Below are 15,839 nucleotides of genomic sequence, written 5' to 3'. Positions count from 1 at the left end.
TAGTTCTCTCTTAGTGAAGTCTATTTATTCATTCATTCAGCGGTTACTTCTTGAACGCTTAAAATTTTTTTTTTACTATGAGATTCACACTGGGTATAGAAGGCCCTGGTGGACCAAATGGGGTGCACTGACTACTCAACTAAAAGTTGGTGGCTTGAACCTACCTGGTAACACCACGGAAGAAAGGCCTGGTGATCTTCCATAAAAATTGCAGCCAAGAAAACTTCATGGAGCATAGTTCTACTATGCAACAGATGGCATTACCATTAGTCAGAATTGACTTTACGGAAATGGGTTTGGTTTTTTTGTTTGTTTGAGTATAGCAGTGAACAGACACATACCTGCCGTCATAGACTTTACATTCTCATGATGATAATCAAGCAAGGAAATACAAACAATTTATTTACACTAAATAGGAAAAATAAAGCAGGATACAGAGGACACAAGATGTGAGAATGTTGAAATTTTAAGTAAGGAAGTCATGAGGAGCCTCTCTGATAATGTGACTTTCCAGAGAGGGCTTAGAATTAGTGAGAGAAGAAGCTGTGTGTATCTAGAGGAAGAGCATTTTAGGTAGACTGAACAGCAAGCACAAAGGCCTGAGGCAAGAACTGTTGTTAGGTGCCATCAAATTGTCTCCAATTCATAGCAACTCCATGTACAACAGGAAGAAACATTGCCTGGCCCTGTGCCGTCCTCACAAGCGTAGCTATTTTTGAGTCCATTGTTGCAGCCACTGTGTCAGTCATTCTCATTGAGCATCTTCCTCTTTTTTGCTGACCCCCTCTAGTTTACCAAGTTTAATGTCCTTCTCCAGGACATCTTGTTAACATAACCAAAGTAGGTGCGACTAAGTCTCACCATCCTCACTTCTAAAGAGCATTCTGGCTGTACTTCTTCTAAGACATATTTGTTGGTTCTTTTGGCAGCCTATGGTATATTCAGTATTCTTCACCATGAGACAGGAGAGTGCCCAATATTTAAGGAATAACAAGGAAGCCAGAGTGAGTGGGCCAGGGAGAAGAGCAGGAGATGAGGTCAGGGAGATCACAAGTGCCCGTTTGTGGAGGCCTTTGGCTTATATTCTAACTGAACTGGGAAGCCACTAAAGGAGGAGCACTATTGTCTGACCGATACACATGAAACAAGGATACACTGAGTGCTTTCTGGAGAGTGGCTTGGAGGAGGGCCAGGATGGCAGCAGGGAGTCCATTTAGGAGGAGTTTTAAATAATGAAGACAAAAGAGGATGGTGGATTACGTCAGGGTGTTTGCAATGGAGGTGGTGAGAAGTTATCACCTTCTGGAAAAAGAGCTAACAGGATTTGCTGTTGTTAGATGGGTGGGGGACTTGGAGATGGACAGGTTTGGATTAGGGTACAGGGAGGAATCAAAGCTTAATTTTCTAAATGTTTTGTTTGAGATACCCATTAATCATTAGACATCTACTTAGCAAACTGTCCAAAGTAGTTGAATGCATACCTGTGTACACACACACACACACACACACACACACCACTTACATAGACAAGGTAGTAGTCCAGGCTAGAGTTAAAGTTTACTATACAGAAGTCTGTAGATGCTGTTTAAATCCGTGAGACAGGATGAGCTCATCCAGGAAGTCAGTGTAGACAGAGAAGGAAGGCCACAAAGACTGAGCTCTGGGCCCTCTCCTGGATCAGGCCATGAGAAGGAGTGGCCAGGGAAGTAGATGAGAACCACAAGAAAGAGTGGGGTGACCTGGAAGCCAAGTGAAGAAAGTGTGTCACCAAGCAGAGAGTGCTCTACTGTGTCGAATGTGCTGAAAGTTTGAGAGAGGAAGAGCCAGGGAAATTGCCATTGGATTTGGTAGCATGGAGGCAGAAAAAGTCTGATTGGAGCAGGACCAGGAGAGAGAGAATGAGTGGAGAGGCAGTGGAGATACAGTATGGACAGCCCTTCTGAGAACTTTCGCTGTAAGGTTGTTGTTGTTAGGTGCCATCAAGTTGGTTTCAACTCATAGTGACCCTGTGTACAACAGAACGAAACACTGCCCAGTCCTGCGCCAGCCTTACAATCATTGTTATGCTTGAGCTCATTGTTGTAGGCAGTGTGTCAGTCCCTATCATTGAGGGTCTTCCTCTTTTCCACTGACCCTGTACTTTCCCAAGCATGATGTCCTTCTCCACAGACTGATCCCTTCTGACGACATGTCCAAAGTATGTAAGACGCAGTCTTGCTATCCTTGCTTCTAAGGATCATTCTGGTTGTACTTCTTCCAAGACAGATTTCTTCGTTATTTTGTCAATCCATGGTATATTCAATATTCTTCACCAACACCACAATTCCAAGGCATAAATTCTTCAGTCTCATTCATTGTCCAGCTCTCACATGCATATGACATGATTGAAAATACCATGGCTTGGGTCAAGCGCACCTCTTAGTCTTTAAGGTGACATCTTTGCTTTCCAACACTTTAAAGAGGTCCTTTGCAGCAGATTTGCCCAGTGCAGTGCATCTTTTGATTTCTTAACTGCTGCTTCCATAGCTGTTGATTGTGGATTCAAATAAAATGATATCCTCGACAACTTCAGTCTTTTCTCCATTTATCGTGATGTTGCTTATTGTTCCAGTTGTGAAGACTTTTGTTTTCTTTATGTTGAGGTGTAATCCATTCTGAAATTTATGCACCAACCACTAAGGCCAAAGATGAGGAAAATGAAGATTTTTATCAGCTTCTGCAATCTGAAACTGATCGAACATGCAATCAGGATGCATTGTTAATTACTGGTGATTGGAATGGGAAAGTTGGAAACAAAGAAGAAGGATTGGTTGTTAGAAAATATGGCCTTGGTGATAGAGACAATGCTGGAGGTGGAATGATAGAATTTTGCAAGACCAACATTGCAAATACCTTTTTTCACCAACCTAAACAGTGACTGTACACATGGGACCTTGCCAGATGGAACACACAGGAATCAAATTGACTACATCTGTGGAAAGAGATGATGGAAAAGCTCCATATCATCAGTCAGAATAAGGCCAGGGGCCAACTGTGGGACAGACCATCAGTTGCTCATATGCAAGTTCATATTGAAACTGAGCAAGTCCCCGAGAGCCAAAATACAACCTTGAGTAAATTCCACCTGAATTTAGAGACCATCTGAAGAATAAATTCGATGCATTGAACACTAATGACCGAAGACCAGATGAGTTGTGGAATGACATCAAGGACATCATACATTGTTGTAAGGAGAGCAGAGAAATAGGGCATTATCTGCACTAGGACGAAATAGGCACAATGCTGAGGGTAACGGTAGGAGAGGAGTCTTTAAAGATGAGAGAGTGCAGCATGTATGTGTTTCCTAATGGGAATGGTAGAGAGGATGTCTTTGAATGGGCAAGAGAGGAAGGGATCCCATGATCAGTGAAGGACTGGCCTTAGATAGGTGCACATCCTTCGTCAGGAAGAATGCAGGACATCTATAGATATGGGTAAATAGGTAGATGTGTTACCATAAATCACAGATTGGAGCCACCTACCACGAAGCCAATACTGAGACAGGAGGAGGTAAGCAGCAAACGGGCTTTACTGAACACCGTGTTCAAGAGACAGAGGGTTCCCCAAATTCTGTCTGCCCTAAAGGGGCTAACTGAAGGGTTTTATAGGGAGAGGGTCAGGGTTTAGAGATTTCCAGGAACGTTAATTCTTCTTTGAGGTGGACGTAATGACGAAGTGACCTATTGTTGACGTCTAGCAGGTCTCTTATCACCATCCTGGTTTCGGTCACAAGATGGATCCGAATTTTGCTCAGTTATCTCAGGTCCTGATGGTATTGTTCATTGCCTTGTCCCCTGGTTTAATCAGCAACAAAAATCTCGGTTACCTTGTTTTTCTACAAAGAACCATCGTGAGACAGATTCAAGAGCAAGTAATTGACATTTTCAAAGAGTAGAGATTTAATCACGGGTTATACAGCTGAGCAAGAAAATATATTCACTTATTTTCATACTGAAACACTAAAGAAAATGTATTTTTTCTACTTCAGGTGTGTGTCTTATAGCTTCTATTTTCTCAGTGAAACAATAAGTGAGGTCTCATTGAGAGTATAAGACTACGTAGCTGCTGCATTTTTGCTGAAGTGGATATTTCTGGGACTGTATTTACATTTTTAAACATTTCAAACCTGGTGAACATTTGAAGCTCACTTTTTAAAAAATAGCTTTTTTGTTGAAGATGTACACCGCAAAACACAGTTCAACAGTTTCTGCACGTGCTATTCGTGACTTTGATTACATTCTTTGAGTTATGCAACCATCTCACCCTCCTTTTCTGAGTTTTTCCTTTCCCGTTAATGTGAACTCACTGCCCCCTAAGCTTCCTACCTAACCTTTCTGGTTTCTGTTGTCAATTTGATTCCATATAGATAGCTCTTTAAAAGAGCAAATTGCTGAAGGCAGACATTCTTTACTAATTAAGCTAAACTATTGTTTGAGAAGGAAACCCTGGTGGTGTACTGGTTAAGAGCTATGGCTTCTAACCCAAAGGTCTGCAATTTCGAATCCCCTAGGTGCTCCTTGGAAACCCTATGGGCAGTTCTACTCTGTTCTGTAGGGCCTCTGTGAGTCAGAATTGACTGGATGGCAAAAGGTCAGGTCTACCGTTTGAGAAACCTGCTTTTTGATGAGTGAATAAATAAATTATAAGAAATCTAGGATATATCCAGAAATTTATTCTTGTCTTAAACACGTTGATATATATTCTCTTTCTTTGACTTTCTGTGAGCCAGTGTCCTTAAATATGTATAAATAGAAGGAAATCGTTTATGTGTGTGTGTGAGAAAGAGATGAGTACCTGGCATACAGTTTATTTCAGTGCACATTTATTAAGAGAGATTGCAAAGGGGGAGAAAGCTCAGATGTTCTTCACTTGGATTTATATCACCTGTCTAGCAACTGTCTTTCCACCTCTTTATCTCCATAGTCCTACCTGAAAAACTCAGAGAGCTGGAATGTTACTCAGGATTCTTACGTGAGGAGGTCCTGCCTGACATTACAACTGGAGAGTTGAGCTGAATTTCCCTCTTAGAGGGTTTCCTAGGACTGGAAACCTGGTGAAGTGATAGATTTGATACGAATTTCTATTTATATAGCACCTTTCTCGAGGAACACAGAGCAATCTATGGGCATTATTTTTAATAGTCTAGGAGAAGTTCAGCAAGCCTAGAGAGCTGAACAATAAAGTCATGTTATTTTAAGCATTATTTAATACTTTGATGATTTGTCCTTCAAAGAATTCTTGGTCTTTGGGCAAGCATGGGTCCCAAGTGGGATAATGAGCAATTAGCTCTGTTTCCCTCATACCCAGAAGAGAATACAAGTGACCTGTGCATTGACTCAGCCCTGCGGGCTCTTTAACAGGCTTCAGTTAATGGGGAGAGTGATGGGTTTTAAGCACAGAGAGGTTGCCTCTCCTTCTCAGAGGGAGGATCTCGCCTTTGCTAGATGGTCCCTGTTGTTTAAGTTGGATACCTGCGAATGTGCTGTCATAGTATCCTGGATGAGTGCTGAGGGGCTGTATTTGTTCATGGCATCTGATGGGAGTCTTGAACTCGTTATACTTATTTTTTTGGCTGCCTTGCTTTTGGTCACATCCTAGTCTAATGACTGAAAGATGGCAACTGTGCTCTTCTCTAGACTGATGTCCGTTTGTCAAGAATAATTTTCACAATTTTGAATTTTTCTATATTACTAATGATTGGGAAGCGTAAGTGAAAGCATTTTTATCTTGGGGAGGTATCAACTGCACTTCCACCCCATTTGTCATTCACTCTGAATATCTGTGGTTTGTTTTAAAATGTGTGCCAGTGCCTCTTCTTGGAGGTATAAATTTGCACAGGGTCTGGCAGAAGCTCCAGACAGGATGTTGACTCTTGAGTGCCTTGACGGAGGCCCAGTGGAGGTGCTATATGGCTCCAGGCAATTTAAGTTTCTATCCAAAGCCTTTAAAACCCAAAGCTTTAAAGTGCTTGCTTAAGATTTCTGGGGCTGGATGTACCTACAGAGATCTAACATTTACATTTTTTTTTTCCTCAAGAGGGACCAAGCATGAAAGCTGTGCCACTGTTTCCCTGTGGTCTTGACTGGCCTATCAATTTTCAGATCTGTAATTCTTAATCAGCCAGAGGTGCTAGTGGGGATGGTGTTCTACCAAAGATTTGACAGTCAGCGTGCCATATAACCTTTCTGGGTTTTAGTTTCCTCCCTGGTGAAGCAGGGCCTTAGACTAGAATGACCTCCAGCATCTTGTGAGCTCCCCATTTCTATGGAGTCTGACAGCCACTGTTGCCCCCAAGGACATGCTCAAGTTCATTCATTTATTTTCCATTTACTGGGTACCTACTGTATGTAAAAGTGTTAAAAAGGAAAGATGTCACTTTAAGGACTAAGGTGAGCGTGACCCTAGCCATGGTATTTTCATTCATCTTCATATGCATGTGAAAACTGGACAGTGAATAAGGAGGACCGAAGAAGAATTGATGCTTTTGAATTATGATATTGGTGTAGAATATTGAATATACCATGGACTGCTAGAAGAACAAATAAATCTGGGAAGAAGTACAGCCAGAATGTTCATTAGAAATGAGGATGGTGAGACTTTGTCTCACATACTTTGGACATGTTATCAGGAGGGACCAGTCCCTGGAGAAGGACATCATCCTTGGTAGAGTAGAGGGTCAGGGAAAAAGAGGAAGATCTTCAATGAGATGGGTTGACACAGTGGCTGTAATAATAGGCTTAAGTATAAAAATAATTGTGAGGATGGTGCGGGACTGGGCAATGTTTCATTCTGTTGTACTTAGGGTCACTATGAGTTGGAACTGACTTGATGGCACCTAACAACAACAACATCAACAACTCCATGTAAGTCTCCAGAGGTCCTTGAATATTAGCTTATTCAAGGAAAACCAACCAGTTGCCATTGAATCAATTCCAGTTCATGGTGACTCCATGTGTGTCAGAGTAGAGACGTGTTCCATAGGGTTTTCACAGCTGATTTTGCTGAAGTAGGCCTTATTTTTCCTGGTGCCTCTGGATAGGCTCGAACCTCCAACCTTTCCATTACCAGCTGAGTGTATTAACTATTCGCACCATCAAGGGGCTCCACCTATTCAGGAAAGGTGCCTTTTACAGATCCCACTTGTGGAGGAACGTTCATGTCCACTGTTGCTGAATTCCTACTAAACGCTTGAACAATGAGTGGTATTCTCTTCAGCCTGTTGCATATTAGGACTTTGGAGTTCAGAGCAGTGGACCTTAGTTTCATGAACTTTAAAAGTCAAACGTTTTATACCCTGCCATACATGTGTGGAAGGATTTTAAGGGTATGCAGGCGGGGGAGTGTGTTTTCTAATTCACCCAGTGTTTATGGAGGTCCTATCAGAGTTGTGAATAACAATCTAGTGCCAAAAACAGTTGTGAGTTTTCTCATTATCCATTTCAGGAGGATTGACATTGGAGACTAAAGCTAATTTTAATGAAGAAATAATTGCTTCATGAAGAGACAAGAGGACTGCTGAGAATACAAGTGTCTTGTTTTAGCATTAGATTACTTTATAGAAGATTGCTTGTAAAACACAAGGGAAAATATGAAATAAAATATTTCTCTTATTCCAAAAAGATGTGGACGTTGTAAAAATCAAAATTAAATCATATGAAACTGTCTCTACTTGTTGAAATTCCAGGTGATTCCAGGCCAATTTTTTTTTTTTTGGCAACGAAATATTATAAGTTTTTAAAAACAATAGCCCCAGAGAATCTCAAGTGCCTATGAAGTGACTACTGTAGCTAGGAGGTAAAATGGGAGTAATAAGTGCTTGCTTTCTTTGGATGCTTCAGCTCTCCTTAAGTGAACATAATTTAGGTGACTGTACGAGCATCTGCATGGCAGCTGCAGGTGCTACAAGTGAATGCCAGAGAGGACAAAATAGTTGGCACACCGTTTCTAATTTCATTATTGTACCAAAAGCCAGAAAAAATATAAGCTTACATTCTTTTGAAGTGGGAAGATGTTGTCTCTTTTTTTCTTGGACTTTACACAAATACACAAGTATTCCCAAGATATGTGTTAACATAGTCTGAAAACTTAAGAGTATAAGCTATTGGGGGGGGGAGGCTACTGTAAAAAAAATGTAAATTTTGTCTGATTGTAGAATCAGCATTCCATTGTAGTTTTTCGTACTTCTCAGGTAGACACCCAGATAAATTTAAAATGTCACATAAGCCTTTAAAGCTGGGGTAGAAAAACTGTGTATCTGTAAATAAAATTTATTGGAACACTGCCATGCCCACTCTTTTACGTATTGTCTGTGGCTGCTTTCTTGCTGCAAGAGCATAGTTGAATAGTTGCAGTGGAGTCCTCTTGGCCCGCAAGCCTAAAATACTTACTATCTGGCCCTGACAGAAAAAGTTTGCCTGCCCTTTAAAGAAAGAATTTAGCTACCTCTGATATAGGAGTCCCTGGGTGGTGCAAATGATTAACGTGTTTGGCTGGTAAATGAAAGGACGATAGTCACCCAGAAGCACCTTGGAAGAAAGGCCTGGTGATCTAGTGAAAAATCAGCCATTGAAAACCCTATGGAGTATAATTCTACTCTGAACACGAGGGGTCTCCATGAGTTGGCATTGATTCAGTAGCAACTGATATTAGTATTGGTACCCTTGACATAAAGCATTGATTAAAAAAAAAAAAAAAGTTACCCAAACAAAAACCCAGTGCTGTCGAGTCGGTTCCGACTCATAGCGACCCTATAGGACAGAGTAGAACTGCCCTCATAGAGTTTCCAAGGAGCGCCTGGCGGATTCGAACTGCTGACCCTTTGGTTAGCAGCCATAGCACTTAGCCACTACGCCACCAGGGTTTCCGATTTCGTTGATATTCAAATCATACTGGCCCCATAGCTTCCTATTGCATGCCCTTTTCAAGGTGCTGGAAGGCCGCTGGGATATCTCCCCACTTCAGCCAAGGTGTCCTGATCTCTATTATTAGAATCACTGACAAGGGAGAAAGAGTCTTGGAGAAACAATGGAAGGAATTGAGACTTTTTTTCCTTCTCTGGAGAAATCATCTCCTCTGTCTGTGAAATGAAAGGGCCAACCCAACTGATGCCTTTAGGTCTCTTCTAACTTTGACTTTCTTTGATTTCATGACAGTTTATCTTTAAGTAGTTGAAGGACTATCATGAGGAAGAGGTATTAGTTGTGTGGCCACGTGCAGCTGTATTAGGATTAATGGGTGCAAGTCACTATGAGAACAAATGTTAGCTCAAGAAAGACTAGAACTTACTAGGAACTGTCCGTAACTAGAATGTGCTAGATTGTAGTGAATAGCTAGTTCCCCATCACTAAAACAATAACACACGCGCACACACACACACACACACACACAAAACAAAACCTGTTGCCATTGAGTGGATTCCGACTCATGGTGACCCTGTAGGACTGAAGTGAACTGCCCCACAGGGTTTCCAAGGCTGTAAATCTTTATGGAAGCAGACTGCCGTATCTGTTGACTACAGAAGGGCTGGTGGGTTCAAATCACTGACGTTTTAGTTAGCAGCCAAACACTTTAACCACTGCGCCATCAGGGCTCCTTTCCCCATCACCAAAGGTGGTCAGAAGGAGCCATGGTAGCACAGTGGCTAAGTGCTTGGCTGGTAGCCAAAAGATTGGCAGTTCAAACCCATCAGCCACTCTGCAGGAGAAAACCGTGTCAGTCTGCTCCCATAAAGATCACAGCTTTGGAAACCTATGGGGCAGGTCTGCCCTGTCCTACAGGGCCTCTCAGAGTCGGAATGGACTTGACAGCACACAATAATAGAGGTATTCAAATTTAGCCTAGATAGCTACTTGGTACATGGAATTCAAGCACAGGATAAGAGATGGTTGTTGAATCAGAAAGCCTTTGAGCCTTGTTCAAACCTTGAAATTCTAATGACTTCATTGGTTAAAGTTCTTTGTTCCCAAGATCAGATTTTGACCATAATTTGTTTTGTTGATTGTCTATGGAGACATCTTGAATAGTTCCCTGAAATTTTAGTCGGGTTAAACCAAAGCGGTATGAAAAAGGAGAAGCTTTTCTGGTGGAAGGGCATATAGAGAAAAGGCAGACCCCAGAACCAGTCTCCCCTTTGGCCACTGGTAGGACAGTGGTCAAAAAGAAGGGCACTGCTTTCTACCAGCCTTAAATCCCCCAAAATGAACTGTCTCTCTTCTCCTTCCGCTACCATCTTTGCTTCCTGGCTTGGCCCCTAGAAAGATGAAGGACCAGGCTAGGGGCATATCACAGATGTAGAAGTCAAAACAGGGTTTCAGTATTGCAGTTTGCCAAAGAGGTGAGAATTTAGATTGGGACCTGGTTATGAAGGGGACAGGTCTGGGTGAGGTCGGTATAAAGGCCTTGGGTAATGCCTAAAAAAGAGATGATGGTATTGAAAGGAAACTTCTCAGTCTTGCTTATTTGGGCTCATTAACCTCAGGACTTTAGGACAGTGCATTCATCCAAAACCATTAGCTAGAACAGGGGTTGGCAAACTTTGTCTATAAAGGGTCAGATAGTAAATATTTTCAGTTTTTCCGGCCGCAAAATCTCTGCTGTAACTTCTTGACTGCTGTTATATGCAAAAAGCAACCATAGATAATACACAAATGAATGAGTGTGGCTGTGTTCCAATAAAACTTTATTTACAGAAACAGGCAGTGGGCCGGATTTGGAAGGTTTTGGCTCTGTGGTGTATGTAGTTTGCTAACCCTTGATATAAAAAAAAAAAAAAAAAAATAAGACATTGAAAATCAGAACTGGCTAGAAAACATGAGCTCAGTTTTTTCATGTTTTGGAGAAAAGGTGAAATGACTTTTCCAAAGTCATATCCATGAAGTCGTGATTGAACTAAGAGTAGAACCTGGAAACTGACTTTGAGTCTAGTACCCATTGTGTTACACAATGCTGCCTCCACTGTGTTGTTAGGTGCCATTGAGTTGGTTATGACTCGTAGCAACCCTGTGTACAATGGAACGAAACACTGCCCGGTCCTGCAACATCGTCACAATCCCTGTTGTACTTGAGCCCATTGTTGTGAACACTGTGTAAATCCATCTTGTTGAGAGTCTTCCTCTTTTTTGCTGACCTTCTACTTTACCAAGCATGATGGTTATAGCATTTGGTTTTTAAGAGAGGTCCATGTGAGTGAAAGAAATACTTGCTTGAAATGGTATGAAAATAGGAACAGTGAGAGAGCTCAAGGGTAGTATTTTAATAGAGGCAACCCTTTAGCCCTGTGACCTTGCCTAACTTTTTCTTAGATGGGCCCTGTTCACAGTAAAGCAAAATATATGTTGCATCAATTTATATGGAGAAATAACGCCCTAGAGTTGTGAAAAAGCAGTGGGCTCCCGCAGCTACGTCACAGGATTTGATCACTTCAGCTTCGAGTGCCAGGAGATTTGAGACATATGTTTTTAGACATGCTGCATGCTTAAAACATTTCCAGGGGTCGGGCTGCAAATAGTGACTTAATAAGTAGAGAAACAGGAAAAGTATGCAAGTCGAGGACACAAGCATTTATTCACCACTAGGTGCATGGCCAAGCCTTTTGCATTACATCTGCTTGTCAGGGTTGGCTCTTTAATCTCTTGTGCCCTTGGTATTGCTCTTTGTCTACCCGTGAATAAAGTGCAGCATTGTGGTTAGTAATCCCACTCCAGTGACTCGACTTCAAATGTGGTTTTGGAGTGCATCCCAGAGTTCTGTTTGCTAAGCTTCCTACTCCTGTTTCAGAGACACCACTGGATACAGAGCAGCGAGCACTCAAGGCTTCCCTCTTTCCTTAAACCTGTCGGGTTGTGGGCTCTCTCTTTCCCCCTCTCACTCCTGTCTTCTTTTCTTTCTTTTTTTTTTTGTATTTACTTTTTTTTTTTTAAAACCTTCCAAGGCAAGTTCATGGATACTAAGCTGATGTGTTTGTTGTTCTTTTTCTCCCTGCCTCCGTTCCTAGTGAGTAACCACACTGGCCGCATCAAGGTGGTCTTTACTCCGAGCATCTGTAAAGTGACCTGCACCAAGGGCAGCTGTCAGAACAGCTGTGAGAAGGGGAATACCACCACTCTCATTAGTGAGAATGGTCACGCTGCCGACACACTGACGGCCACGAACTTCCGAGTGGGTGAGTGCCTCCCCGTCCCCTCACTGTCCTTACCGAATAGATTGCTATGAGGTCGGAGCACTTTGACACCCCCTCCATTCACACTGCTGTTTACTGTCTCTGAGTACAGATATGCTTCTTTCACGGAAGCTTTTGAGTTACTTTCTGAATAATTTCAAACCTGAGTTTTGGCTTCTTAGAGACATGGCAACTCAACCAGAATATTACCCCTTATTGCTTTTCATTTGCGCAGCCGTGTAGTGATGGGAGGAGTATGGTGGGGCAGAAGAGAACAGGCTGTAGATTAAGAACCTGTTGTAAAACTTGTTTTGATCAGCTTCAGATTTTATCTGCTCAGTGATAAGTAGAATTTGCATTAGATTTGGCTCATGTTATAAAATATGGTAGGTGATGAAATTTAAACTTTTACTTCATAAATAGCCATGCCCTAAAAAAAAAATAACTTACTGAAATTTGTCAAAAACCTGTGTTCTGGCTGTAGAAAAGGATATAGACTTGCATCTTTTGCCATGTTACTGCTCGAATTATAAATTGATATATAACATGGATTTGAGGGAAGACATACTAATGAAAAAATTACTGTCACTCAGAAACTTTAATTCTTTTCACAATTAATTTAAATTTGAATTATAATTGTCTGCAAAAAAGGCTTTTTGCTTCTTTTTAAGTTTTTTGTTTCTTTTTTACTTTTGTATGTTGAGAAAGTAATGTGGTCTTCTGAGTGCTGTCACACTGCCATGTTGTCATGCAATACAGTATTTTTGTCACAGAAAAAATGTCTTTTATTATTTTTTGACCAATTATGGTTTGCCATGTGTACTCAAATAATCACAGACGCCCACGTTGCTTTATGAGTTACTCACAAGAATAACCTAAATGTCAGACAGATAATAACACTGGCTAGATCTGGTCTTTTTATGGAATATTGCTGTTTAGTCTTGGGAATGCATGTCTGGGGGTAAAAGAGGGGGTGTCTATTTCAAACTGATTTCCATCAAGACAAAATTTCAAAGGACAGCTTGGAATCCTTATTACCTCTTTGACTGCTTAACTGCATTATTGTGACTCCTAACCCTTATTATTATTTTTTTTAACCCTTATGAGGTCCAGGCAGAATTTGTGATCTTCTGTACTTAGAAAAAACATGTGCCCATAGACACTATTTAAATTCTCTGGCTATGATAAGGGGTATCTCGGGCATATTTTTAAAAGAATTCAGCTGTTAGGTGCCAAATGGCACTTTATGCTTAGCAGGGCAGGCAGCCGAGTGTAATGGGAAGTGTGTTGAACTGATGATGATCAGGAAACTTGATTCTGGTCCTGGTCCTCCCACTAACTAGCTAATCCACTGGGTGTGCCAGTTAATATTTCTGGACCTCAGTTTTTCTTACCCATAAAATAAATGGGATTGTATTTAGTCACCTCTAAAATTAAATTTATCTTTGAACTCTTATGACTTTTTATCATTAACAAGGAAGATCATTTTCTGGCTTTTTTAGAGGGCTGTGGACAAGGAAAGGAAGGGAAACAGCAATTCTCAGCAGGTTCTTATGGACTTTATGGCTTTTTTCCCATTTTACTTTTTTTGGTTTTCTTTCTTACTCTCACTGCTTTCCCTCTGCCATTAACAATAACCTCTCCTCCTCTTCCTTTTTCTCTTTGTATTTATCCTATATCTTTACAGAAGGAATGGCACAGTAGCTGGGATGGTGTGTAACTTGGCTTGCAGTGTGTCCATTTTGAAACTAAATATTTGAATGCGTTATGAAACGGGGAAAGTCTGCTTGTTAAAACACGCTACACACTTTCCTCTCTGGCATTTAGCCAGATGTTTAGGAAGAGAACACAAATAGCGTATTCAAAATACAAAATTGGGCAAAATTATTTACAAAAAAATTTCCAAAACCAGAACTCAACTATTCCACAAAAGGATTGGCAGAGAAGTTTAATTTTTAAAAAGGAGAGTGGGTAAGGGAGCATAGTAATAAATAGTTTTACATGGAAAATCAGAGAAATATTTCATTTATATCCTGAGCTGTTTCCCTCTCGTATTTATATTTTGGTTCAAATATTGGATAGTTTGAAAGATAAGTTTTATAATGGTAATTAGGATTTATAAATTATGATTCTTCAGAGATTTTTTTTAAAATCATTTTTGGGCACATAAAATCTCTTTTTGGACTTTACTGGTTTTAATATAATTTTATTAACTATAAAATTTTTATTAACTATAAAAAGTACTCTTCTAATAGTTATCTCTCTCATTTTCTCTCTATTTATATATTTGTAATAATCTTTTGACAAATAACATGTATATGGGAAATAAGTACAGTCTGAGGAAAATTAAAAATTTATTGTAACTTGTTAACTGCATTCTGGCCTCTAATATTTAAAAAAACAGAGACCAGTTATAGTCAAGTTGATTCCCACTCATGCCGACCCCATGTGTGTCAGAGCAGAACCGTGCTCCATAGGGTTTTCTTTTCATTTTTTAGAATTAAGAAACAATTTATTGGATATCTTCAATTTAATTAAAATGAGTCATTCAGATGAGAGAAATAACTGTTAGCAAATCTTTTTGGAATAAGCCATAAACCATAATAATTTACAGCAACAAGCATCCCAATGCTAATCACAGTTTTGAATCCATTGTATTTGTTTCTTATTCAATCATGAATCAGTGCTTGCTTTGTAATTTGTGTTTTCTCTCTCTCTTTTTTTTTCTTTTAATCTTTTATTGTGCATTAGGTGAAAGTTTATAGAGCAAATTAGTTTCCCATTTGATAGTTTGCACCTTAAGTGTTCCAGGACATTCCTTTCATTCCCTACAGTGTGTCAGCACTCTTCTCATTTCCATCTTACGTTCCCCATTTCCTTTTGTCCTCATTTTCAACCTCTTCCTGCTTTCTCATTTTTGCTTTTGGGTGAATGTTGCCCTTTTGATCTCGTATAATTGATTGTTCTAAGAAGCATGTTCCTCTTGGATGTTATTATTTCATGAGCCTGTCTATGATTTGGCTGAAAGGTGGTCTCTGGGAGTGGTTTTAGTTCCAGTTCAGAAGGGTGTCTTAGGGCCATAGTCTCAGGGGTTCCTTTAGTCTTTGTCGGACCAGTAAGTATGGGTTCTGTTTAATTTTTTTTACATTTGGACATCCAGTTTTACCAGCACCATTTGTTAAAGAGACCATCTCTTACTTATTTAATGGACATTGGGCCTTTGTCAAAGATCAGCTGTCCATAGGTAGATGGATTTATATCTTGATTTTCAATTCTGCTCATTTCTCTATGTCTCTGTCGCTGTACCAGTACCAGGCAGTTTTTACTACTGTGTCTGTATGGTAGCTTCTGAGTTCAGATGATGTGAGTGAGGCCTACTTTGTTCTTCTTCAATAATGCTTTGCTTATGTGGGGCCTCTTTCCTTTTCATATAAAGTTGGTGATTAGTTTTTCCATCTCATTAAAAAATGCTGTTGAAATTTGGATGGGAATTGCATTATATCTGTAGACAGGTTTGAGTAATATCAACATGTTCACAATGTCGAGTCTTCCTATCCACGAGCATGGTATGTTTTTCCATTTATGTAGGTCTTGTTTGGTTTCTTGCAGTAGTGTTTTGTAGTTTTCTTTGTATAGATCTTTT

At 40.3% G+C, this 15,839-nt stretch overlaps 1 protein-coding gene across 6 annotated transcripts in view; it reads left to right on the top strand.

The window, feature by feature from the left end:
* LTBP1 (latent transforming growth factor beta binding protein 1) overlaps positions 1-15,839 on the top strand; it is a 740,867-nt gene that overhangs the window by 339,226 nt on the left and 385,802 nt on the right. For 4 of the 6 annotated variants that reach the window (XM_049870392.1, XM_049870391.1, XM_049870390.1 and 1 more), the window contains exon 5: positions 12,032-12,199. In XM_049870392.1, coding sequence (XP_049726349.1) covers positions 12,032-12,199 — 168 coding nt within the window. Of the gene's footprint in view, positions 1-11,614; positions 12,200-15,839 lie in introns of those variants that run through there. The other 2 variants (XM_049870394.1, XM_049870396.1) reach the window with 2 other exon arrangements.

Source organism: Elephas maximus, chromosome 26, assembly GCF_024166365.1.
Source record: "Elephas maximus indicus isolate mEleMax1 chromosome 26, mEleMax1 primary haplotype, whole genome shotgun sequence".
NCBI classification, from domain to species: domain Eukaryota; kingdom Metazoa; phylum Chordata; class Mammalia; order Proboscidea; family Elephantidae; genus Elephas; species Elephas maximus.
This window is presented reverse-complemented; position numbering and strand designations above follow the sequence as displayed.